This window comes from Phyllobates terribilis, unplaced genomic scaffold (genome assembly GCF_046119375.1).
Source record: "Phyllobates terribilis strain yellow unplaced genomic scaffold, ASM4611937v1 Scaffold_1__5_contigs__length_1240528914, whole genome shotgun sequence".
Lineage (NCBI taxonomy): Eukaryota > Metazoa > Chordata > Amphibia > Anura > Dendrobatidae > Phyllobates > Phyllobates terribilis.
This window is the reverse complement of record NW_027362761.1, coordinates 661,066,727-661,094,354: the sequence shown is the minus strand read 5'-3', so window position 1 is coordinate 661,094,354 and position 27,628 is coordinate 661,066,727. Positions and strand designations below refer to the sequence as shown.

Below are 27,628 nucleotides of genomic sequence, written 5' to 3'. Positions count from 1 at the left end.
AAGGCTGGTTTCACATGTCCTGATATTTCCGGTAACGGAAAAAACAGTACCGGATCTATGTGTCCGTGTACTCGTGTGCACCTGTAAGGCATACATGTGGAAACTGTGTGCTGCCTGTGTGCCACATCAGGAGCACACGTACCAGTGCCTGGGAAACAGCGCTGTACACCGTTTCCCAGGCGCCGGTACTGTGTCACACTGATGACACATTTTCTTGTGTTACACTGATGACACATGAAAAAACGTTAAATGTTCATTGTTTTCTTACACATTCCAAAAATTCCTGTAAAGCATCTTAAGGGTTAATAAACTTGAATGTGGTTTTGAGCACCTTGAGGGGTGTTTAGAATGGTATAATTTTTGGGTCTTTTCTGTCATAAAGGCCCCTCAAAGTCACTTCAAATGTGATGTGGTCCCTAAAAAAAAATGATTTTGTAAAAATTTTTGGAAAAATTAGACATCGCTGGTCAGCTTTTAATGCTCATAACTTCCTAGCAAAAAAAAAATTTGGGTTTCAAAATTGTGCTGTTGTGAAGTAAACATATGAGAAATGTTATTTATTAACTATTTTGTGTGACATATCTCTTTGATCTAAGGGCATGAAAATTCTAAGTTTGAAAATTGCGAAATTTTCAAAATTTTTGCCAATTTCCATTTTTTTCACAAATAAACGTCAAATTAATTTTACCACTATCATGAAACAAATGTCATGAAAAAATAAATCTCAGAATCAGTGTGATCCGTTGAAGCGTTCCAGAGTAATTACCTCATAAAGTGACACTGGGCAGAATTGTAAAAATTGGCCTGGTCATTAACGTGCAAACCACCTTCGGGGGTAAAGTGGTTAAGTACGGTATATAAAAATTGAAAGTTTGAAAATTGCTAAATTTTAAACATCATCATCATTCTGATATTTTCACAAATAAATACAAAAAAATTTACCTAAATTTACCACTAACAAAGTACAATGTGTCACGAAAAAAAAATCTCAGTATCAGTGAGATCCGTTGAAGTGTTCCACAGTTATTACCACACAATGTGACACTGGTCAGAATTGGAAAATTTGGCCTGGTCAGGAAAGTGAAAACAGGCTTGGAGATGACGGGGTTAAGCCCATGTAGATTATATAACTGTCTTGAATATATTTTAGTAAACCACTAAAATGACAAAACTTGTGTCACTGTGCAAATACTTCTGGAACCAACTAAAATACATATTTTCATTATTTTATTTTCATTTTTACTTGAAACAGCAATTGTCTAATTTTTTATATTACATAATGCAATACAATAGTACTGCAGTATATAGTGAAATAGCAATTCTCCTTTAAAGCTTATGGCTACGCTTCACAGGGAGACTAACATGGTAGTTACAGAGGCTTTCGGCAGGCCCCCAGCTGCCATGATAACCCATAGGCTCCTCACAATCACATTGGGTGAGGATGAGGGCAATGAGACCATGGGCATGCTTCAGCAATGACAGAATTTAAAAGCCGCCGTCAGTGATTGACAACATTTAAATAGTAAAACTTAAGCAATGGGAGCAATGTCCAGTTGCTGTAGTTACAAGCAGATGTTGCCTATATAACATGGCCGGCACCTGCCTGGGTATGAATCAGGCTCAACTCTTGCGCTGGCTTCGTACTTTCCCTAGCAATCTATGACGAAAATGTTCATCACAGGTTAATAATGAGTTAAGCCGACAAATACAAAATATAAAAGTTTGGTATCCTTGTAATTACGGTAATCTGACCAGTATAATCATTTTACCAGGTCATTTTTTTTACAACACAATAAACACTGTAAAAACGAGTCACTAAGAACAATTGGAAATTTTTTCATTTAAATATATGTTTTTAAAGAGGACTTTTCAAGAATTGTTTTGTTGAACTGGACACACAATGTATTAGCAGCTGCAGAGTGGTATATTTTTTGTTACTATTATCATTTTGCTTCTCCGTTGCAAAGATATACCGTATTTTTCAGACTATAAGACACACTTTTTTTCTCCAAAATTTTGGAGGCTTATGAAAAATTAAAGCTTATGAATATGCCCTACAACCAACCCACTCCCATGGGTTGTAGTGAATATCCATGGTCTTTAATAGCAGGCACACAGACCACAGAGCGGCAGCAGGAACTGCGCTGCAGTACAGTGTTCCGGCTATTGAACAGACTGAATGGTCACTGTAACCCACGCACAGAGGCCCGGCGTGGGGAGCAGTGACTATTACAGCACAGCGTCTCACACTGTGTGAGGGCGCATGGCACAGACGCCATGCGCGCCCTGCCATGCGCGGCTCACACAGTGAGAGTGTCGGCAGCAGAGCGGGACAGCGCTGGAGGAGAGAGGAGGTGAGTATGATTGTTTATTTTTTTTTATAGGCAGCGTGATGGGGGCTCAAGGGGTGCCATGCATACCAGGATGGGGACTCAAGGGGTGCCATGCATACCAGGATGGGGGCTCAAAGGGGTGCCATGCATACCAGGATGGGGACTCAAGGGGTGCCATGCATTCCAGGATGGGGGCTCAGAGGGTGCCATGCATTCCAGGATGGGGGCTCAAGGGGTGCCATGCATACCAGGATGGGGGCTCAAGGGGTGCCATGCATACCAGGATGGGGGCTCAAAGGGGTGCCATGCATACGAGGATGGGGGCTCAAAGGGGTGCCATGCATACCAGGATGGGGGCTCAAAGGGGTGCCATGCATACCAGGATGGGGGCTCAAAGGGTGCCATGCATACCAGGATGAGGGCTCAAGGAGTGCCATGCATACCAGGATGGGGGCTCAAGGGATGCCATGCATACCAGGATGAAGGATAAAGGGGTGCCATGCATACCAGGATGGTGAATCAAGGGGTGTCATGAATACCAAGATGGGGTATAAAGGGGTACAATGCATACCAGGATGGGGGATAAAGTGGTGCCATGCATACCAGGATGGGGGATCAAGGGGTACCATGTATACCAGGATGGGGATGAGGGCCAGGTATACCAGGATGGGATGGGGGCCATACATACCAGGATGGAGGATATTAACAGAATTGGGGGACACTACCCCAATACCAGTGTCAGCAGCAGACCCCCTCCTCCATAACAGGGCATCATGACTAGTGTTGAGCCACCCCCGTAGTGTTCGAGTTCGGTTCGGTTCGTCGAACACCCGTGTGTTCGCCGAACTGTTCGTCGAACACCTTCGAACACCGTTAAAACCAATGGCAGGCAAACAAAAACACATAGAAACACATAGAAAACACCTTCAAAGGTGTCCAAAAGCTCACAAACTGCTCAGAAGACACAACTAACACATGGAAAAGTGACAAGTACATATAGTCATGCGAAAAGAAAAGAGGTGGAGGAGTAAAAGGAGGGGGAGACACAGATATAGGCATGTCATGCCCTTCTAAAATCCAAAAAGTGAGAAGCCGACACGGCCAGTCAGCTCCTGCCCGTGCCACCTCCGTGTCGCCGGGTTTGTGCCAGAGCCGCGGTGAACCCTGACGGCCAGCCCCCCTCTCCCAATACTGGTGCCTGTCCGCTGGTGGGTCGAGCGAGCCCCCCTGTGGTGGAGGCAGCTCTAAGCTTTTTAATTTAAATTGTCTCTCTAATTTGAATGAATACACTTTAAATCCATTTACAAGGATCTATTGGAGGGCAAGTCTCATGCCAGCAGCCGCGTAATTCCAGCTCCAGTAGCGTCCACTAAAGCTGCTGCAGTTAAAAAGCTTTTATAAGGATCGAGCTCGGCGGTCCACCGCAAGGCATCCTATTGCCAGTCCCAGCCCCTATGCCTTGGGGTGCCTCCTGATGCTCTTCACTGAGTATCCAGTGGTCCCAAAGCATTTCCTTTGAAAAAATTAAGTGTCCAAACTACAGGTGGTGTAGCTTGCTTAACAGCCGGGATAATCCGCTGACTAGCAGACACTGCTACTAGGCACAAAGTATTTCCTGGGCTAGATGCAGTTAAAAATTTGTAATTAGATACTCTCGTTGGATGCTGAGAAAGCATTCCATAGAGTCTCCTGGCACGCCATATATGATTCTCTTAAAAAGCTTGGGGTAGGGGTCTAGGGGACCCTTTTATAGCCAAAATCACGGCCCTGTATGGCAATACGTCACCTAGGCTGAAGATAAATGGAACTGTAGCACCCTGAGGGCTCGGTTGCTACAGAGGTATTGCACCTCACCCAGAGGTGTGATATCTCACTCTCAGGTAAGGATGGAGTGTGGATCAGGACCCGACACCTGCATGCATTACACCACATTGCCATGGGGCAGGGCGACCAATATGTCCCTGAGATGGGCACGACAGTCCCTGTCCCTGGCTGGAGTGGGGAGAGGGAACACTGAGGAAGGGCAACCCAGTAGTGCAGGAGCAGGGAGGAAGCAGTTCCTGGGTACATTGAGAAGGGAGTATAAAAGGTGGGCACCATCTTAGTTCAGTGCAGAGAAGTCTGAGCAGAAGTGACAGGGAGCAGGGGCTCTGCATGAGCTCTGCTCCGGAGGCGGGCCTAGTAACAGAGGCCCAGGCCTGGAAGAGGGAGAAGGAAGGAAGAGGAGCGGAGAAGGATCCAGGAACGAGGAACGAAGGGATCCCAGGGGTGCGTACGGTCGAGTCGCCACCGCACGCCCGAATCCACCTGCGTGGAGGGGTCAGGCCAAAGGGGGAGACCGGTCCCCGAAAATAGTGGAGGCAGGAAACGACCCTCAGCTAGAAACCGGAGGCTGTGACATTTTATGTGGCGCAGCCCCTCGCTACACCCGCTAGGAAGGCACCACATAGGGTCAGGGAAACTGGCGCCAAGTTTACCAAGAGGAGGCCCGAGGCAGCCGGACAGAAGGGTTGGTAAGAAAGGCCAGACAAAGGACACACAAAGGGGGTCCTGTGAAGCGCTCCAAAGTTATCTGGGAGTTGTCTGAGCCCCTCACCTGGTGAGCACAGTACGAAGTGGGCAGCCATTACCTGCAGACGTGGTCTGTATAATAAGAACTGTGAGTAAAGGCCCTGGACTGCATCACTGACTCCGTGTCGTTACTGCTGCTGCCCTGCACCATCACCCCCATCCTCCGCATACACTGCCCTAAGGCTATACTCCTCCCGTGGGGAGTTATGCTACGCTCTGCTGCACCCACAACACCAGCCTCAGCGGTCTGCCCTGCAGCGGCGGTTCACTCTGACCGCAATCCACGGGTGGCGTAGTCGGACATTTAAACATCAAAACCACATAAATAGTTCCGCCACTGGTTTGACCGCCCTGAGCCACGGAACCGGGTCGCCGCCACGGAGACTACAACCACCAGCATCCACCAAAAAGGGTCCGGCTCCGGGTGTCCCAAGGCCCAGGGGGTGCATCAGAACATTTTCATCACCTTTCACAATCACCAATGGGACAAGGCAGGGATGTCCTCTGTCCCCTCTCTTATACATCCTAGTGACGGAGCACCTGCTCTCATCAATTCGCCATAACCCCAATATTAGGTGCATTGAGGTGGGAGGCACCGAGTACAAGTGCTCTCTATTTGCTGATGATGTCCTAGTATATATCACTCAATCACATATATCCATCCATGCTGTTATGGCTGAAATAGATCACTTTGTTACATGGTCAAATTTTAAAATCAATGCAGCGAAGTCTGAGGCCCTCGATGTCTCCTTCCCCAAATCCATACAGGATTCCATCCAGTCCAACTTTCCCTTTGCCTGGCCCTCACAGGGTATCAAATACTTAGGAATTCCTATTCATAGAGACCTCTCCCATCTATGTTATCTTAATTTTGGGCCCTTTATTGAACAACTCCATACAGACCACGGTTGGCAAGTTAGAACTGTAAGATTCACTACGTGAACCACTAGTGTTTTGTGGAAAAGCACATGTACACTGTGTTCCAAATTATTATGCAAAAAGTGTTTAGGAGTGATAAGGTAAGAATTTTTTTGTTTGTCAGTTAAACTCATTGATGGTGATGTGTGTCAGGGCTCTTTATATCACTGTAAGCAATTGCAGACACCTGTGCTAATTAGTTTGGCAGGTGTGTCCAATGAAAGGCAAGACTACTTAAGAAGGCTGTCTCACATTATTAAGCAGCCTACATTTTCTGCCAAAATGGGAAAGAAAAAGGATGTGTCGGCTGCTGAGAAGCAACAAATTGCGGAGTGTTTAGGTCAAGGCATGACTACAATCAACATTGTGCGATGATCAGGATGAAGTGTCTTGGCAATCAAGAAGTATGTAGCTGATTCACAGTACACACGTGTGCGTGCTGATAAGAGCAAATTGAGGACTCTTTCCTACAGGCAATTACGTCAGGTTAAAAGAGCAGCGGCAAAAAAGCCTCGTCATAGCAGCAGACAAGTTTATGAAGCTGCTGGTGCCTCCAACGTCCCCCGAACAACAAGATGCAGGGTCCTTCAGAGGTTTGCAGCTGTGCATACGCCATCCTGTCGACCTCCTCTATCCACTTCACACAAGCAGAAACGGCTCCAGTGGGCCAAACATTACATGAAGACTGATTTCAAAACTGTTTTGTTCACGGCTGAGTGCCTTGCAACGCTCGATGGTCCAGATGGATGGAGTGGAGGATGGCTGGTTGATGGACACCCCACGCAAACACGGCTACAGCGCCAACAAGGAGGAGGTGGAGTAATGTTTTGGGCTGGAATCATGGGGAGAGAGATTGTCGGCCCCTTTAGGATCCCTGAAGGGGTAAAGATGAACTCCATAATGTATGTGGATTTTCTCAAACAGCACTTCCTGACATGGTTCAAGAAGAAGAACCGTGTATTCCACAGCAAGACCATTTTTATGCAAGATAATGCACCATCTCATGCTGCACATAAAACATCTGCATCTCTGGCTGATATGGGCATAAAAGGGGACAAACTTATGGTGTGACCCCCATGCTCCACTGACCTCTACCCCATTCAGAACCTCTGGAGCATCATCAAAAGGAGTGTCTATGATGGCGGGAGGCAGTTCACATCTAAGCAACAGCTCTGGGAGGGTATTCTGTCCTCATGCAAAACAATTGAAGCAGAAACCATCCAAAACCTGACAAATTCAATGGACGAGAGAGTTCAGAAGCTCCTTTCGAACAAGGGGTCCTATGTGAAAATGTAACATCACCTAGAATAAAGTTTTGAGTTGAAAACTGTTTGATTTCAGTTTCTAATAACCTGCTAATGCTTATAATTTCAAAAATGACCATTTTTTTGGTCTTTATTAAAATGAAAAGGTTGATCGAAAAGTTTGGGGGATCTAAGAGTGTGGCAACCCAGTAGTCAGGATTACTTCGAATTTTGACAATATGAGGGTCATGTTGCAGGTAGTGCAGCAAGAAGGCACTTATGTGTCTTGCGCATCTCGGAGCCCCAAAATTATTTTCCGGGCTAGATGCAGCTAAAAATTATTATTAATTTTAAATCTGGTGGAGCTTAGTATAGATGGCCTAATAGAATCAGTGCTGCACACTGCTACAAAGCCCAAATTATTTTCCAGCCAAGGTACAGATAAACATGATTAGTAATTTTAAATCTGGTGGAGCTTAGTATAGATGGCCTAATAGAATCAGTATTGCACACTGCTACAAAGCCCAAATTATTTTCCAGCCAAGGTACAGATAAACATGATTAGTAATTTTAAATCTGGTGGAGCTTAGTATAGATGGCCTAATAGAATCAGTGCTGCACACTGCTACAAAGCCCAAATTATTTTCCAGCCAAGATACAGATAAACATGATTAGTAATTTGAAAGCTTAAAATGGTTGGTGAGGTGATTTTAACCAATCATCAAGCTTTTACTCTCCCCAGGATGACACAGGGGTAGAAAAGTCGTTTCGGATCCATGATTTGTTCATCTTTATGAACGTGAGTCTGTCTACATTATCAGTGGAGAGCCGCGTGCGCTTATCTGTCAGCACACCACCAGCAGCGCTGAACACACGTTCAGACAGAACGCTGGCTGCGGGGCATGACAAGATCTCCAAGGCGTAAGTGGCTAGCTCCGGCCATTTATCCAGATTGGAAGCCCAAAAAGAGCAAGGGTCCAGTGACACAGTCATGGCTTCAATGTTTACTTGGAGATACTCCTGTACCATCGTCTCTAGGCGTTGACTATGTGTCAGACTTCTTGTCTCCTGTGGCCTTGCAAAGGATGGGCTAAAAAAGTGGTGAAATGATTCCGCAAAATTGATGTTACCAGCAGATACTGTGGTTCTGTTACGGTTTGAGTGCTGAACACTCGACGGTCCCACGGTTGGCAAGATGGAACTGTGAGATTCACTACGTGCACCACTGGTGTTTTGTGGAAAAGCACATGTAAGATTCTGCAACAGTCTCTGCTGATACTCCTGCATGCGTGCATCCCTTTCTATGGCAGGAATAATTTCTGCAAATTTACTTTTGTACCGGGGATCTAACAGTGTGGCAACCCAGTAGCCAGGATTATTTCTAATTCTCACAATTCGAGGGTCATGTTGCAGGTAGTGCAGCAAGAAGGCACTCGTGTGTTGCGCATTCAGGAGCACCAAGTCCCTGTTGTGTTGGTGGCGAGGTAACAATCATGCTTCCTTCCTCTGTCCTCTCCCCCCAACCTCGCACAACAGAAATGTGATCAAGGTCTCCCTCATCTGATGAGTCTTCCATCAGTTCGTCCTCCACTTCTTCCTGGGCTCCTGCACCTTCCTCACTAGTTTGGCTGCTACCATGCGCCCTGGTAAAACCATCTCCCCCACCCTCACATGCCTGCCACCTTGGTGCTGCCGACCGTCTGGACCTTGCAGATGTTAGCCCTTCCGCATACAACTCCTCCTCCTCTACTTCCTCTACCTCCTCTTGTGCCACCACCTGACTCCGAATTCTGTTTAACATGTGCTCCAGCATGTAAATCACCGGAATAGTCATGCTGATAATGGCATTGTCAGCACTAAACATCTTCGTCGCCATTTCAAAACTGTGCAGAAGGGTGCATAGGTCCCTGATCTGAGACCACTCCTCCAGCGTGATTTGCCCCACCTCTGGATCTCGTTGGCCCAGGCTATACATCAGAACGTATTGCACCAGGGCTTGTTGGTGCTGCCACAGTCGCTGCAACATGTGCAGAGTTGAATTCCACCGGGTAGGCACATCGCATTTTAGCCGGTGAAGTGGCAGGCCCAACGACTTCTGTAGAGATGTAAGTCGCTGAGCTGCGGGATGCGAACGGCGGAAGTGAGCACACAGCGACCGTGCCCTCTGCAGAAGGCCATCTAGTCCGGGATAGTGGGCTAAAAATTGCTGGACAACCAGGTTCAACACGTGAGCCATACAAGGCACTTGTGTGACATTGCCCCGGCGAAGGGCCGCATCCAGGTTTGCAGCATTGTCGCACACGGCCTTCCCTGGTTTCAGGTCCAGTGGAGGCAACCATTCATGAAATTGGTTCTCCAGAGCTGACCACAACTCCTTAGCTGTGTAACTCACATTTCCCAGACATTTCAAAGTAAAAACCGCCTGATGACATTGAGCCCTACTGCCAGCATAGTAAGGAGGTGTGCAGGATCCCTTCTGCGCAGTTAGAAAGCTTGTGGCATGACCAGACAGGCTTTGGGTGCAGGTGGAGGACCGAGAGAAGGTTGAGGAGGCAGAAGCAGTGGAGGAACTTTGAGATAAAGAGGATTGACGCACAACTCGTGGGGACAGCAAGACTTGGACAGCAGCCCCTTGTCCTGCTGTCACCATAGTTACCCAGTGCCCAGTCAGCGACATGTAACGCCCCTGTCCATGCCTACTCGTCCAAGTGTCTGTGGTGAAATGCACCCTGTCACACACAGAGTTTCTCAAAGAAGCGGTGATGTTGTGTGCGACATGCTGGTGGAGCGCAGGCACACCTTTCTTTGAGAAGTAGTGCCGACTGGGCATCTGGTACTGGGGCACTGCGACGGACATAAGGTCTCGAAAATCCTCTGTGTCCACCAGGCGGAAAGGCAGCATTTCTGTAGCCAAGAGCTTGCAGATGGTGAAATTCAACCTCTTAGCTATCTCATGGCTAGGAGGAAATGGTCTTTTACTTGTCCACATCTGAGGGCCTGAGGGCTGGCTATTGTGCTTAGACGGGGTTGATAAGGGTGTCCCCGGCAAACTGCCGGTCTGTGAGGAAGATTCAGGCGGACATGTTAGGTTGCCTTGATCCAAAGGTGGTGCTATCGATGTCGGACAGCGCTCAACACCAGCTGGTGTTACCACCTCCAAAGAAAATGATGACCTGCCAATCACGCTGGCTGTTGCGGGTAAAGAGGTGGCAGGTCTGCGCCCCAAAACAGGTGTGACTGCTGTCCCCCCAGTCACAGAGGATGAAGAGGCCGCGGATGCACAAGATATGGCAGACGGTGGTTGGCCCGGCCGGCTAGGCCGCATTGTAGCACAGTGAGCTTCCCACTGCAACTTATGCTTCATGTCCATGTGTCGGTTCATGCATGAAGTACTCAAACTATGTATTTTTTGGCCTCTACTTAGCTTTTGCTGACAAATGTTACAGATAACACGAGTTGGGTCATCTTTATCGATCTGAAAAAATGACCAGGCTATGCAAGGCTTAGCACCCATGCGACCTGAAGAGCCACCACGACTTGTGGTGAGAGGCAGAGTTGTGTTTGAGGATGCAGTTGTTGACGTGCTTCCAGTACTACGTCTCTGTCCAGGAAGGCGCAACCTGACCTCTTCGTCACTAGCATCCTCCTCCACCTCCTCTGCTGACCTCATCGACTGGCTGACTGTGGGTTGACAGTAAGTGGGATCTCCAACCTCATCATCATCACCCTGTGCGTTATCACACCCGTCGTCCTCAGAGCCAACCTGTTCCTGCCCTGACAAAAAACTAAAGTTGTCGCTCCAATCAGGTATTTGAGTCTCATCATCGTCTTCCTCATTGTCTCCACCAACAGGAGTTACAGTTTGGGAATGAGGGTCTACATTATGGTCAGAACCTTCTGCGTCTGGTCCTGGATCCGACTCATAAAGATTCTGGGCATCAGTGCAGATCATTTCCTCGTCTGGATTCACAGAAGCGCTGGAGTCGACCTCTGATTCCCAGGCTATAGTATGAGTAAACAGCTCGGCAGACTCAACCATCTCTTCTACCCCATACTCAGACGGGCAGCTGGAGATTTGGGAGCTGTGAGGAAGCAAGTGCGATTGGGGTGACACCTTTGAGGACTGGAGTATTTGTGATGTTGAAGTTGATGTGGAGGAGAGCCCACTTAAAGGAACACTTGATATCCGTTGAAGCACCTGCTGTTTTTGTGCCTCATCTGGAATTTGTACCGATTGGCGTGGCCGTAAGAAAGGGCTCTTATCACATTGTCCGCTAAAAGAAGTAGACATTTTAGTTTGGCTGGAAGATGGTCTTTCTTCTGCAGATGTTACTGTTGCTTTAACACCTACCCCACGGACACAACCTTTTTTCCCCTTCCCAACACGCCTATTCCCCTTTCCACCAGCAGCAGGCCTTTTTCCACTCATTTTGGTGGTTAACTAATTCACAACTCTGGAATTGTTTGCACAAAAAAACAATGGATGGGAACCGAGCAGAGCTGAGTGGCCAAACTGTGGTATTAGGCCAAAACTATTGGCTGGGTTAGATGCAGAAAAAAATTATATTCAATTTGCAACCTGATGGAGGTCAGTATAGATGGACTAATAGAACAAGTCCCACACACAGCTAGAAGCCCAAATATTTTTTCAGAGGTAGATGCAGAAAAAAATTGCATTCAGTTTGCAACCTGATGGAGGTCAGTATAGATGGACTAATAGAACAAGTCCCACACACAGCTAGAAGCCCAAATATTTTTCAGAGGTAGATGCAGAAAAAAATTATATTCAGTTTGCAACCTGATGGAGGTCAGTATAGATGGACTAATAGAACAAGTCCCACACACAGCTAGAAGCCCAAATATTTTTTTCAGAGGTAGATGCAGAAAAAAAATTATTTTTAATTTGCAACCTGATGGAGGTCAGTATAGATGGACTAATAGAGAAAGTCCCACACACTGCTAGAAGGCCAAATATTTTTTCAGAGCTAGATGCAGATAAAAATTATTTTTAATTTGCAACCTGATGGAGGTCAGTATAGATGGACTAATAGAGAAAGTCCCACACACTGCTAGAAGGCCAAATATTTTTTCAGAGCTAGATGCAGATAAAAAATATTTTTAATTTGCAACCTGATGGAGGTCAGTATAGATGGACTAATAGAGAAAGTCCCACACACTGCTAGAAGGCCAAATATTTTTTCAGAGCTAGATGCAGATAAAAATTATTTTTAATTTGCAACCTGATGGAGGTCAGTATAGATGGACTAATAGAACAAGTCCCACACACTGCTAGAAGGACAAATATTTTTTTCAGAGCTAGATGCAGAAAAAAATTATATTCAGTGTGCAACCTGATGGAGGTCAGTATAGATGGACTAATAGAACAAGTCCCACACACAGCTAGAAGCCCAAATATTTTTTCAGAGGTAGATGCAGATAAAAATTATTTTTAATTTGCAACCTGATGGAGGTCAGTATAGATGGACTAATAGAACAAGTCCCACACACTGCTAGAAGGCCAAATATTTTTTCAGAGCTAGATGCAGACAAAAAATTATTTTGAATTTGCAACGTGATGGAGGTCAGTATAGATGGACTAATAGAGAAAGTCCCACACACTGCTAGAAGCCCAAATATTTTTTCAGAGCTAGATGCAGAAAAAAATTATATTCAAATTTGCAACCTGATGGAGGTCAGTATAGATGGACTAATAGAACAAGTCCCACACACCGCTAGAAGCCCAAATATTTTTTCAGAGCTAGATGCAGAAAAAAATTATATTCAGTTTGCAACCTGATGGAGGTTAGTATAGATGGACTAATATAACAAGTCCCACACACTGCTAGAAGGCCAAATATTTTTTCAGAGCTAGATGCAGAAAAAAATTATATTCAGTTTGCAACCTGATGGAGGTCAGTATAGATGGACTAATAGAATGATGCTATGCCCAAAAGATTTTACTTCACTAGGTGCAGTAAAAAAATTGGTATTCTATACACAGGTGGTATATCTTGCAACACAGATAGGCTACTCCACTGACTAACACACTCTGCAATAGGCCAAAAAGGATTAGCTTTGCTAGATTCAGCCAAATGCTGTGAAAAAAACTTGCACAGCACTGGCACAGACCTGCCTGGCAAAAACTGATAGGAACTGATGTAACTTAGTCCTGAAAAGGACTGCAATTACAATTAGTCTTTACTCCCAACCTATCTATTTAAGAGCACAGACCTGCCTGATAAAAGTCGTAGGAAATGCTGTAACCTAGTCCTTAAAAGGACTGCAATCACAACTATTCCCTACTCCCAAGCTATCTGTAGATTTGTGCGAAAATTGGCTTGAAATTAACAAGGTATAGCGCACACAGCAACAGCGGTGCCGTCTAACACGCAGCTGCAGCAGTGAGAAAATGGTGGCGACGGGGAAAATGGCTTGGTCTTATAGGGCAAGGACATGTGACATACACTGCCAATGACACATGCCCTTGCTTGTGTGAAAAAAAGCACTTCGCTCCGTGTGTGCGCTGCTGATAGGCTGACAGATTGCACCTCCCCACTGTAAATGCGGGAAAGAGAAAAAAAAATGGAGATCTTCATTATTCCTGCAGAGATCCATCCCCTGCCCCTCCCCCCGCCCCGCTGTACACTCAAACTGCGTATTAACATTAATTTTCATCATTACTGAGAAAAAATCCAGTTATGATTTTGGTGCACGAACAGTTATCGAACATAACCTGAAACAGCCGAATTTTTCTCAAATCGTTCGTGTTCGCCGAACGGCTCGAAAACCGCCCAAAACAGCTCGAATTTGAGATTGGCGAACAGTTCAAGTCTAACAACGCTCATCTCTAATCATGACCACATTTTTTGCTTAAATTGTTTTTCCTATTTTCCTCCTTTAAAACCTAGGTGCGTCTTATGGTCCGGTGTGTCTTATAGTCTGAAAAATACGGTAAGTGATGAAAGTATTTGGCACCTAAAGAGTAAAACTATTCTGGAGGTGTGTTCTTTTTCTGCTGTGCATTGCTGCCTGCTTATGATTGGTTAGCATCATACAGGGAGAAATGCATATTCCCAGTGAAAATTGTCTGATAACACCTGCTTGGACTTATAAAAAAAAAAATAACTCATTAGGTGCCAAATACTTTGATTGCTAATATCTCTGCACAGAGAGCAGAAATAAAAAAGAAATGTTTTATTCTGCTCTGCAGCCACTATTACATTGTGTCCAGTTCAAAATCTGATTTCTTGCCCTTTTTGAATTACATTAATTTATGTTAAGGAATCTTTATTTGCCCAAGGCTGTATTTACACATCATTATTTTGCAATGTAAAGTTCTGATCAGGAAACCTGCAGATGGACCATACAACAAAGAAAGCAGAGTACTAGTAGAGAGAGTCACGTGACAGAACCTGCATATAGATTTCCACCGATTATCATGATGCACCTGTTCTAGCAAACTGAAGCCACTGTATAATAGCAGGCCACACTGGCACTTTCTTTCCAATCCTAGCCTTGAAATATAATATGCATACACTTTTAAGGATGGTCTTTTCTTTCTAAAAACAAAATCTTAGTCTAAAAAATATGATCTCCAATGTCACCTACCTGGAAAAAGAAAAAAGCTTGTCCAAACCAATAGTGCATTATGGTGATCTGAGCTGCGTCAAACTTCAGTATTTTCCATATCGACATAGTTAGAATCATCTGGATGAGGAGGCAGAATACCAAAACCACAAGGTTGTGTGGTCTAAATAAAAGTGCTGCAAGAAGGATTAATCCGCTGTATACTTCCCATAATCCCAGGGTTTTTGCTTTAAAATCTGCGCACATAACATGAGCTTTCAACAAGTCTTTTATTCCAGTTATAAGAATCCCAAGTACAAATATGTAGACAAAATGCGCTTCTGTGATTCCTCTATAAAAAAAAGTAATTAAGTAATAAAAACATGGTTAGTTGCTTATACAACCCACCAAAATATGGTCAGATTTTACATTAATATAGCACTACTTTTTTAACTAATTAAACACTTGTTATAAATGCTTTCTATTTGCTCAATACATTTCAATGTATTTGTTACACTATGGTAGCAGCATGGTTCCAAGAGAGCTAAGAGATGGAAATATGCTATATCACTTCTCAATTATGGAAATCTCAGGATCAATAGACAAGTTAATGATATACAAATGATGAGAAAAAAATGGAAACAAAATTTTCAAACATCTCAATTTATTCAGTATCAAGTATGAGCGCCATATGCAGAAATATCTGTACTTACTAATCCTGGCATGTTATCAATGGGGTTATTAATGGTTGACTGAGGAATGTTACATTGATTTGATTGTAGAACTAGTGGTAGTCATTTCTCCAAAATGTTTTTTAACATGAAAAAAGCCAGGCCACATGTTGCTCGTGCTATAATAAGCAGCCTACATGATCTAAACGCGCCATCATTCCCTACAGCATCTCCAAATGGAGATGTGGCTGTAACCAGACCTCTGGCACTGACAGCCAGATCACCATTAGAGCTCAGCATTAAATCCAGCTGTCAGTCAGTGCTGGGGCTACAGCCGCTGCTTTCTATATACAGAGAAGTGACTGAAACCGTGCCAGTGCCGCCCCTATGACTGAAAGAGCGAACCTGCTGGAAGGCATAAACTTAATTTCCTCCTGGCCGTGGGGGTCTCATTGCGGGTGCCGCATGGTGTCATAACGGTATTAACCTGCGGATTAACTCCATATCAATCTACTGTCTGTCAACAACTCAATCGTATTGCTATTTCTTCACAGCAAGCAGGATTAATCCGCATTGAAATCTTTCTGAATGCAAATCTGTTGTACGACTATCATGTGTATAAGGCTTTTGACTGGGGATTTTATTTTGCAATACATGTATATTAAAATACACAATTTGTTTGTAACTTTCTTTTTAATTCATAGTTTTACAGTTTAAACATTGAAGTTAGACATAAGTCCACCTTGCTCAACCCATAGCCTAACATGTTGCTCCATAGGAAGGCAAACACCAAAGGAAGGCGAAAAGTATTTCCCAACTCCACATACGGTAATCAGACTGGTTCCTTGGATCAATGCCCGAAAACAGAAACTACTGCTCATAACCTGTAATATTATATTTTTAAATAAAAGCATCCAGGCCATTCATGAATTTTAAAAGCTCCAAGAGAATAGCTTTAAAGTGCAAATACTTGAGATTACAACGTTAATCAATGATAACAGAATAAAAAGGTGACACGTGCAGATGTGCAAATATACAAAAGAAAGGGAAAAAATACAATAAGGAATACATAAGTCAATGTTCATAGTACATGTAAAGTGCATACATGTATAAGAATTATTATATCATATCCTCATGCAGTATTATAAGTAAAAAAACACCTGCCGGTAGTTTTATACACATTATAACACTATAATACTGCATGAGGATATGATATTAATTCTTATGCATGTATGTATACCGCATGAGCTGTGTACTGTGGCTTATACTTTTAGCCTTATACTAGGAATATTGCTGCACAGACTGCCTTTGTACTTTATTATATGCAGTTTGATATCCTTTAATTGTACTTGAGTATAGCTTGCATAGGCATAGACATGCCTCATGGCATGATACCACTGTAGTTGTATTCGATTACAGCATATGTACACATGAATAGCTTTATTGGCATACTACTGTCAAGCTATATTTGTATGCAGCAACAATCGTGAATACTATATTGATTGTTATTTTTTATAGGTATATTCTTACCAATTCCGGGTGTACCCACCATGTTTTTGTGTGTTTGTCAATTGTCTCTCTTTTATATGTTTTTATTCATTATTTCATTCATAAAATGTATTTATTTAATTTTGGCCCTGTGTGTAAAGCTATTCTCTTGGAGCCATTATGATATGATTTCTGTATGGCCATTTATGAATAGGAATAGGATACCGTAGGTGTTTCCTTCATGAATTTTCGTACTGAATCAACCATTACAACATCATGTGGCAAAGAGTGCCATAGTCTCGCAGCTTCTAGTGTATTTTCACAAGATGCATTTTTCCCATGGATAAAAACACAGCTTTGTACTGAACTAGCAAAGTGAATGAAATTGAGTGGAGTCAGTCTTTTTTTGTTGGAAGAGCTTGTATCACATCCCATAGTGCTTTGAAGTCCCAGTGCATCTGGGGAGAGAGTGGGGTCCCTGAATTTGGGTGCGCATTAATTGGTAAGCTTGTCTGTGAGGATTGTGAGATGACCGAGTCTTCCATGTCAACTGTATTGGGTAGGATCTCTGCAAGCGGCAAAAAGGAATTACTCTGCGAAAAAGTGGTATTTGAGGTTTCGCGAGAAGTCTCCTTAGGTCTCTTACATACTCCACGTGAGCCTGCTGTTGAGTTAGGCATTGGAGTCACTTTAGCTAATGAGTATGAGAAACCTCAATGATAGCAGATGTAAAGAATGGTCCTATGGAATTTTTTTGTAGGTCAGTTGAACATGATGATGATGAAGATCTTATCTCATATTCTCGCTGCTTCCCTGGCATTCCCGAGAGCATAGGTAATGAAAAGAGTCCATGCAAGGTGTCTGGGCCCATATGGCACAAAATTCGTTTTATTCTCACTTCTTCATAGATGAGCCTCGTGCACATGCCAACTGGTTGTCGGAACAGACGAGGTGTGCCGCTTAAGTTAATATACACTAAACACAGGCCAGTTAGATTTATTATATGAAATGTCTTTCGTGCTTCAGTGTATGGTCACCGGATGTCAGGGATACGTCTGTTTATATGCTGATTTGTTGGTTTATTGGTTAGACCTGTTAAAAGTGGTGCTAGGGATGCCACTCTTACATATAATAGTTCACATGGTCTGTGTCCGATTATAGCAGAATTAGTCAGCAGTAATGATTTAGGATGTAATTATGGTGGATGACCACTAAATGACAATGGTGAACTGTCAAGGTGAGCCCCAGTGGTATTAACTTTCACAATGCTGAAATCTTCCAGCACTTGCCAGTGTTTTCTAATACAATCAGGCATGTGCAGTGAGGCATTTATAGAAAGGCTGCCATCGTTGTAAACCACCAGGGGGCTGCTGGTCAAAGCTGAACTGTCAGTGAAGTCTTTCCGCTAGCCTGACAGGGAGCTGGGCTCCGCTTTGTGTTTCCCTATAGCCAGATTTAAATATGCAGAGGGGAATTCCCCTGGACTGCTCATGTGCAGTGGAGGTTGCTTGGGCCCTGCTGGCAGGATGTCAGTGCCAGCTGCACTTCCTCTGATTACTCCCCTATGCTCACACAGTTCCTCTCACCTCCAATGTCCGCCTTCCGTGGATCAACCGACTGCCGTGGATCAACCGCATGCCGAACGCCCAGATAACAGAGTTGGTCTACTTCAGAGCCTGGGTACCCAGCAGGAAAGACAGCAGTCTATGTCTCTCAGGTAGACCGCAATTCACCACGGCATCATAGTTCCACCAGAAAGGTCTGAAAATGCTCTTCTCAACCAGACAGTTCTTATGGAACACTGTAGGGATTAGGATGGAGCCTGTGTTTTACTGGATTGTGTGAATTTTTTTTTTTTTTACGCTCGGAGCTCTCACATCCACTTCAGTCTTTCACCACTTCCATGTGACGTGCATTAGTAACAGAAAAGCTCCCAACCGTCTCGGATTCGGCGGGACTGTGCCGATTTGACGGCTCAGTCCAGCGTCCAGTCACGGCACAGCTGTTCTCCCGGCTTCTATACTCACCTCTCCGACGTTTTCATCGCTCCATAGCTCCTGCTTCTCTTGGGGAAGGTGGGGTAGGCCGATCATCTCTTCTTAGTGCATAAATTACATTATATTTTCATCTCTTCTTCCTCCTGTTATCAGGTCTCCCGGGACTCGAACTCACATCACAGTGTAAATACCAATGTTCACAGACTGTTGCCATAATGGCTGAGATAGGAGAATTTGGTTATCTTGACCTCTATATTGCAGGCAATGAATACAGTAGCAGAGTATACATCCCCAGAGAAATACATTGTGTATATAACAATGTGTTTTTATGGTGCCTGTATACTGAGGTGAAGAAAAAGATTAATTTTGTTCCTATAAGGCTATGAGTTCACGATCAGGAAGAGCAGCGATTTGGACGCATCTCACCTGCGCTGTGTCCAAAACGCTGCATTCTACATTAGAAGCACAGTGGATGGATTTATAGAAATCTCACGCCCACTGTGCTATTTGACGCTGCGAAAACTCACCCATGACGTGGGTTTATGAGCCGCAGCATGTCAATTTCTGTTGCGGAGAAACCCATTTATGTAAAAAAATCCTTAATAAAAACAACTTTAACAAAAAAGGTGCCCGCTGTGCGTCCAAGGACACTGCTGAACTGTACAGTTTTGGCGCTTTTTTTTCTCTAGATGCTTCTATGTGGAGCCTAAAAAAAAAAATGCAGAATCAAAGCTTTTCTGTACTATAAGAAGCGCATTAAAAATGCAGCTTCACATCTGCATCAAAAAGGCATCAAATAAGGGGGAGAAGATTGTTATGGAGCAGTTTGGTGCAGACATCTGCTGAAAACAAAAAACACAGTATTTCTACAACGTGTGAACACGGCCTTACACACACACAAAAAAGCCAGATGTCACATAGTGAAGCTACATAAAGATGAGAAGTTCTGGAAGCTCCGACTGAATGAGGGTACAAAAAATAATGCACACCTAGAGATGATCAGGACACACAGATGACGTTGAGCTGCCCTGGGTGATGAAAAGGCGCTCCGGGGACTTCGGAAGGTTAGAGATTCACAGGCTCCTATCCAGCCGCCCGGTACCACTGACCTGGACGCTGAACCAGAGACCCGGGAATCCATCCACTCATTTCTAGTCCCAACTGTCCCGGATACAGTGAACAGTCCCGGATTTGGGTCTACGCCCTGGAGTCTCGAACGTCTGCTGAATGTCCCTCATTACCAGCGCCCCTCTGACAACTACTCCTGCCAGGCGAGAAAGAAATGGTAAATGGGTGTGGATTGAGGTGTGGCCAGGGCGTAGTCAACATTTGCCGTGGCGCGCCGCATGATATGTCCCTCTTTCTGGTCTTCAAAAGTTGGGAGGTATGAGTAAGTGGCTATATAGATACTAGATGGTGGCCCGATTCTAACGTATCGGGTATTCTAGAATATGTATGCGGCCAACCGGGCGCAATCAGCAAAGCGGTGTTTAAATTTGGCGCCAAAATCGCTGATTGGTCGCGGCCGGCGACCAATCAGCGAACTGTGTTAGTGAAGACTGGAGAGCGTATTTAAATTTGGCGCCAAAATTGCTCATTGGTCGCAGTCGCTGGCCGCAACTAATCAGCCAAGCGGTGTTTAAATTTGGCGCCAAGATCGCTGATCAGCGAATCGTATTATTGAGGACCGGGGAGCGGCGCTGCCTGTGCGGGTACTTCCGCTGCGAGCAGCCGGGAGATGACCGTCTGCTCGCAGCAGAAGTATCCCGACTGGCGGCGCCGCTCCCCGGTCCTCCCTTCACACTTGCCGTTGGGAGATCAGCGGGCCGCTGATCTCCCGACGGTAGCCACATGGGAGGTCAGCGGCGCCGCCGGTCGGGGTACTTCTGCTGCGAGCAGCCGGGAGATGACCGGCTAGCGCCGGTCATCTCCCGGCTGCATCGCCGCTGACCTCCGTGCGGCAGATGAGCCGCTAAGGGCCGCCATCTTTTTCTGAAATCCCGCGTCGCTGATTGGCCGCGGCCGGACCAAGCAGCGACGCGGGATTTCCTGTACAGAAGGACAGACAAAATTTATGCTACAAATAAAATGTAAATAAAAAAAAAAGAGAGTATCTTCAGCGTAGTGTTTTAAAGTAAAAAATATATGAATCATTACTTACTTTGTGATTTCTTTAGTATTTTGTTGCCAAGGATACAAAACATGGCCTATGGCTGCTCTGTAACAATAAACCCCCAGCAATCCAAATACCAGCGCTACTTTAGAAACTACTGAGCATTTTCTTTGAATCAAAATGAAGATCATCACTAAGCAGATTCCAACCAAAAATGACAGTTCAGCCTTGTGTTCAGAGCTGCAAATATAAAGAAAAGAGGAATCAGAAACGAGACTGGCATGTCAACTAAAACCATCTATAATTGGCACAGGAGACATCAACAATCATTCAGATCTTTAACCCCTGCTCACCGTTGCCAATTTTCACTTCTGCGCATACATTTGATCTTCTTTCAAAAGCAGGAAGTTTTTTATTTTTCCATTGACAGACATATGTGGGCTTGTTATTCGTGGGAGGACTTGTAGTTTTCCGTGACAACTTTCATTTTAACAAACAAAATGTGCAGGAAAATAAAATAAAAAAACAAAATGGTAAAACAGAAGTAATTTAGCCAGGAAGGGAGAAGGTTTTGTTTCTCCGGTGTGCATGTTATCAGGTCATTTTTGCCACACAGATTTTCCAGGTCAGTACAGTTACAGTGATAGCAAACTTGTATAGTTTGTTTCTTTTTTAATGGTAAATAAAACATACATTTTTTTATTTTTTCCATCAATGGACCTGTTTCCTGTTTTCAGTGTGGAAGTTGTCATTTTTATTGAAACAATTGTGAAATACATTACATTAAATAAAAAATATTTAAAACAATAACCATGAATTTTATTTTTATACTCAGAAAATAAAGTTTTCTTATTAAGCCTATCCACAGGCTGAGGTCTAATACGACAGGGAAGGAATGTCGTCAACAGTTTCTCAGTTGCCATGACAACCTATACGCATCCCACGATTGTGATGTTGGGGGGTTGATGGGAGTTAATGAGCACTCACAGCAGCAATCATGACATTTAAAGAGGACCTTTCACCAGGTCAAATCAGACCATTATTCCCGCTGCTCCCCTTTTTAAACTTGTTTTGTTTTTAAATCTGACATACGGTTGCAGAGATTTGGGCTTTTTAATTTAGTGCTGATTTTTATGGTGTTAATTAATGGTGTGTTGCTCACAGGGTAATAATGAAAATCAGCCTACAGACAACCCTCAGAAAATTTTGTGAGCCACGTTCTCAATAAAAACCATAAAAATTAGCACTAAATAAAAAGGTCAAAATCTTTAAAACCATACGGCAGATTAAAAATAAATAAAAAATACAGAATACTTGAGAGAGAAATGGGAATAAAATAACAGAAAAACTTTAATTACTGCTGTCAGTGATTGACAGCAGCATTAAAAGGTTAAATAGCAATGATTTAATCTAGCTCTGGTCGCTGCTGTGAGATGCAGATACTGGCTGTACAATTTGGATATCTGCTGAGTATGGTGCAGGCTCAGCTCCTGAGGCTGCTCCACACATGCCCTAACATAAGATGCACTATTAGGTCCTAAGTTAGGTAAGGGTTAAAATAATATGCTAAAAAACCTTAGAAAATGGATGCATATTAGTTAATTTATCCCTATTGCAATACTTCTAAAAACTCTGTTTAGTAATGGACTTTAGCAATGCAAGATATCTGTAACGATCTGAATGAGTGACCATGTCAGGACTTTGAATATTTTTGATTACGTTTTGGGCATTTTTGCCCTCTTTCAAGATGGCATCTTTTGTCTCATGTCCCCTTGTCTTCCTGCCTTATAACTAAACTCCAGCCTTTAGTCAATGCTAGAGTATTCTGCCTGTGTCCTGTTCCTGGTGGCTTCCTGCTTTCCCCTGCAAACCTGTCTGGATCGCCTGTTACCTGCTCTCTGAGATTCTGCTGCATACACTTGTTACCAGCATTCCTCCTTCTCATGTCTGCTCGTGCTGCTTCCTCTGAGCCTCAGTCCCCACCTGCATTTGCTAACACGTAAACTGGTTTCTGCTGTGACTCTCCTTCGTTAGATAGTTGCAGAGCAAGGGATTATGCTGCACTATCTGAGACTTTCTACCTGTTATGTTCTGCTACCAGAGCTAAGGAAAGAGAGGAGATCTGTCCCTACGATAGAACTCAGCTTAATCCCTACGATGTAACAGGGGACCTGATCCTGCGATCAGACCTGCTAAAGTCCTAAGCTAGTCTGTACGGAGACCTATAGATGTGGGGAAGGAATCCCTACAAGTACTAAGGACTGGGAGGAAAATGGGACACCTCCTAACAGAAATAGTAGCAGACAGACGAACAAACAAAATATAAAGAACACAGAGGTCCGTAGAACAAGCAAACTAACAGAGTTAGATACAGAGCACAGGCTAGCTAGAAAGTAGTTATACAATGAAGTCCAGCAAAGCCAGAAGGGCGGAGCAGGATTAAATAGGCCAACAAGGTCATGTGACCAGCAAAGGAAAAAACCTAAGAGCAAGGTTCTAACACTACCCAGGCCTCCCTGGATTATCGAATATATTGTATGGACTTGCTTACATATATATATATCCGTGTATGGACTTGATAAAGACTTACTTGTTTTCTAGCATCCTCAAGTGTGAACTCCGCTTTACAGACTGCTTCGTTGATTGCATTTCCCCCTATGTGTTTATGGACTTTGAGTTTTCGTCTGCACTTGTTTGAAACACCGTGTGTTTATACACTGTGAGCAGAATTATTAGGCAAGTTGTATTTTTGAGGATTATTTTTATTATTGATCAACAACTATGTTCTCAATCAACCCAAAAGACTCATAAATATCCAAGCTTAATATTTTTGGAAGTTGGAGTGTTTTTTTTTAGATTTGGCTATCTTAGGAGGATATCTGTTTGTGCAGGTAACTATTACTGTGCAAAATTATTAGGCAACTTAATAAAAACCAAATATAATCCCATCTCACTTGTTTATTTTCACCAGGTAAACCAATATCCGTGCACAAAATTTAGAAATAAACTTTTCTGACATGCAAAAACAAAACCCCCAAAAATTAGTGATCAATATAGCCACCTTTCTTTACGATGACAGTCAACAGCCTTCCATCCATAGATTCTGTCAGTTGCTTGAGCTGTTTTCCCATCAACATTGCGTGCAGCAGCCACCACAGCCTCCCAGACACAGTTCCGAGAGGTGTACTGTTTTCCCTCCCTGTAGATCTCACATTTTATGATGGACCACAGGTTCTCTATGGGGTTCAGATCAGGTGAACAAGGGGGCCATGTCATTATTTTTTCTTCTTTTAGACCTCTACTGGCCAGCCACGCTGTGGAGTAGTTGGATGCATGTGATGGAGCATTATCCTGCATGAAAATCATGTTTTTTTTGAACGATACAGACTTCTTGTACCACTGCTTGAATAAGTTGTCTTCCAGAAACTGGCAGTAGGTCTGGGAGTTGAGCTTCACTCCATCCTCAACCCGAAAAGGTCCCACAAGTTCATCTTTGATGATACCAGCCCATACCAGTACCCCACCTGCACCTTGCTGGTGTCTGAGTCGGAGTGGAGCTCTCTGCCCTTCCCTGATCCAGCCTCTGGCCCATCCATCTGGCCCATCAAGAGTCACTCTCATTTCATCAGTCCATAAAACCTTTGAAAAGTCAGTCTTAAGATATTTCTTGGCCCATTCTTGCCATTTTATCTTATGTTTCTTGTTCAAAGGTGGTCGTTTTTCAGCCTTCCTTACCTTGGCCATGTCCCTGAGTATCGCACACCTTGTGCTTTTTGATACTCCAGTAACAGCTCTGAAATACGGCTAAACTGGTGGCGAATGGCATCTTGGCAGCTTCACGCTTGATTTTCCTCAATTCATGGGCAGTTATTTTGCGCCTTTTTTGGCCAACACGCTTCTTGTGACCCTGTTGGCTATTTGCCATGAAACGCTTGATTGTTCGGTGATCACGCTTCAAAAGTTTGGAAATTTCAAGACTGCTGCATCCCTCTGCAAGACATCTCACAATTTTGGACTATTCAGTGCCCGTCAAATCTCTCTTCTGACCCATTTTGCCAAAGGAAAGGAAGTTGCCTAATAATTAAGCACACCTTATATAGGGTGTTGATGTCATTAGTCAACACCCCTCCTCATTACAGAGATGCACATCACCAGATTTACTTAATTAGTAGTTGGCTCTTAAGCCTATGCAGCTTGGAGTAGGACAACATTTCTAAAAAGTATCATGTGATGAAAATACGCATTTGCCTAATAATTCTGCACACAGTGTAGGTACAGTTTAGGAAGCAGCGGGGCTCTGCACATAGCAAGGGCTTACTCTATGAGCCCATCTGTGTGTGTGTGTGTGTGTGTGCGCATTCATACAGGAGTACAGCAATCCTGCTTCCAGAGCAGCAAATGTGACAATTTTTTTCAGAAGTCGGGGGGGGGGGGGGGGGGGGGGGGCCAAGATCTGAACCACCACTGATATAAAGGACGTTTAAGGCCTTGTCAAATAGGAGAAAACAAAGCAAAGAGTTTATGTATGCTTAAATGTATTTGTACAGCGCCATGAAAAAGTATTCATACCCTATGAACTTTTACACATGTTTTTCACATTACACCTCCAAACTTAAATGTATTTTATTGGGATTTTATGTGATATACCAACACAAAAGTAGCAAGTATTTGTTAACCCCTTTACCCTCGAAGGCGGTTTGCACGTTAATGACCAGGCAAATTTTTACAATTCTGACCACTGTCACTTTATGAGGTAATTACTCAACGGATCCCCCTGATTCTGAGATTGTTTTTTCGTGACATATTGTACTTCATGATAGTGGTAACATTTATTCGATATCACTTGCGTTTATTTGTGAAAAAAATCAAAAATTTGGCAAATTTTGAAAATTCTACAATTTTCTAAGTTTGAATTTTTATGCCCTTAAATCAGAGAGATATGTCACACAAAAGAGTTAATAAATAACGTTTCCCACATGTCTACTTTACATAAGTGCAATTTTGGAACCACCAACAATTTTTTTTTTAATTAGGAAGTTATAAGGGTTAAAAGTTGACCAGCAATTTCTTATTTTTACAACAAAATTGTTATTTTTTTTATTTTATTTAGGGACCACACCACATTTAGGCTGTGTGCCCACTTTGCGTTTTTTAAGCGTTTACACAGCGGCAATTTCACTGCAGAAACGCTTAAAAAACGCTTGGTAGAAGGTCTGCCATGTTCCCCAATGATAATCTGCATGTGCTGTGCACATGCTGCGGAAATTTCTGCTGCGGATTATCATTGCGGAAAAATCCACAGCACTACCAATTATTTTGCGGAAACGCAGCGTTTTCGCTGCCATTGACTTGCATTGGACCGCATGACATCCGCATCACTGCATCTGCAGAATCCATGCGTTTCAATGTACAGATGGTACCCGGGTTTGGAGAAGAGGAGACTCTCCTCCGGACCCGGGTACCATAGAAACTGTAAAAAAAATAAAATAAAAAATAAAAATAAAGATTATACTTACCTTCTGATGGCCTCCGGTGTCCATAGCAATGAGTCCTGGATGGCTGGCAGCTCGCAATGGTCTGAAAAGGACCTGCCATGACGTCATTTAGTCATGTGACGGGTCCTTTAGTCCACCGCGAGCTGTCGGCAAGCAGAGACAAGGACACCAGGGGCCATCAGAAGGTAAGTATATATTTATTTTTTACCATTCTTTCGGTCACACTATATAAATCCATGCCGTTTGCAAGCACTTTCCAAGTGATGCTAAAATCGCTTGGAAAGCGCTTGTCAACCCACATGCGAAAATGCATGTGAAGAACGCTTCACATCCGCATGTCCCTGGCAGGAAAACGCATGTACAATCCGCATGTACAATCCGCATGTACAATCCGCATACGTTTTTTCTGCCAGGGAGATGCAGAAACGCTCAGGATAAATCCGGAGCATTTCTGCATCATGGGCACATAGCCTTAAAGTCACTTTGAGGGGTCTATATGACAGAAAATACCCAAAGGTGACGGCATTCTAAAAACTGTACCCTCAAGATTCTCAAAACCACATTCAAGAAGTTTATTAACCCTTCACGTGCTTCACAGTAATTCATAGAATGTGAAAGGTAAAAATTAACATTTAACTTTTTTTCACTAAAATTTTACTTCAGACCCCAATTCTTTTATTTTCACGAAGGCAACAGGAGAAATTGGGCCCCAAATGTTGTTTTACAATTTTTTTTTTTTTGAGTACGCCGATACCCCATGTGTTGGATTAAACTACTGTTTGGGCGCACATCAGGGCTCAGAAAGTAAAGAGTGATGCTTTGGAATGCAGACTTTGATGGAATGGTCTGCGGGCTTCATGTCACGTTCTCAGAGCCCCTGATGTGCCTAAACAGTGGAAATGCCCAACAAGTGCCACCTTTTTGAAACTGATCTACTGATTACATTATAAAATTCGCTTATCAGTAGTGTCATAAGTCAGTTGTTTAGCATTTGTCAGGTTGTCCTACGTCAGTTGTGTAGTGTTGGTCGGGTTGTCATAAGTCAGTTGTGCAAGTCAGAAATGGATTTAGTAGTGCATGGAAGTATGATACCTTCTGAAGCAGTCTTTCATACACAGGCCAGGTTTGTCGGGGCAGGTGTCACATTGATAAATGGTGTCCTTGCATATTCCCCTTTTGTAACACTCGGCACCTCTATTGTGACTAACCTTTTTTTTCCTGTTTGAGGGATC

The 27,628-nt window shown here is 43.7% G+C and overlaps 1 protein-coding gene across 2 annotated transcripts in view; it reads right to left on the bottom strand.

The window, feature by feature from the left end:
- Window positions 1–27,628, bottom strand: part of PIGG (phosphatidylinositol glycan anchor biosynthesis class G (EMM blood group)) — a 287,774-nt gene that overhangs the window by 21,795 nt on the left and 238,351 nt on the right. For both annotated transcript variants that reach the window (XM_073684905.1, XM_073684914.1), the window contains exons 10-11: window positions 20,950–21,141; window positions 14,675–14,984 (exon numbers count right to left, since the gene is read on the bottom strand). In XM_073684905.1, coding sequence (XP_073541006.1) covers window positions 14,675–14,984; window positions 20,950–21,141 — 502 coding nt within the window. The remainder of the gene's footprint in view (window positions 1–14,674; window positions 14,985–20,949; window positions 21,142–27,628) is intronic.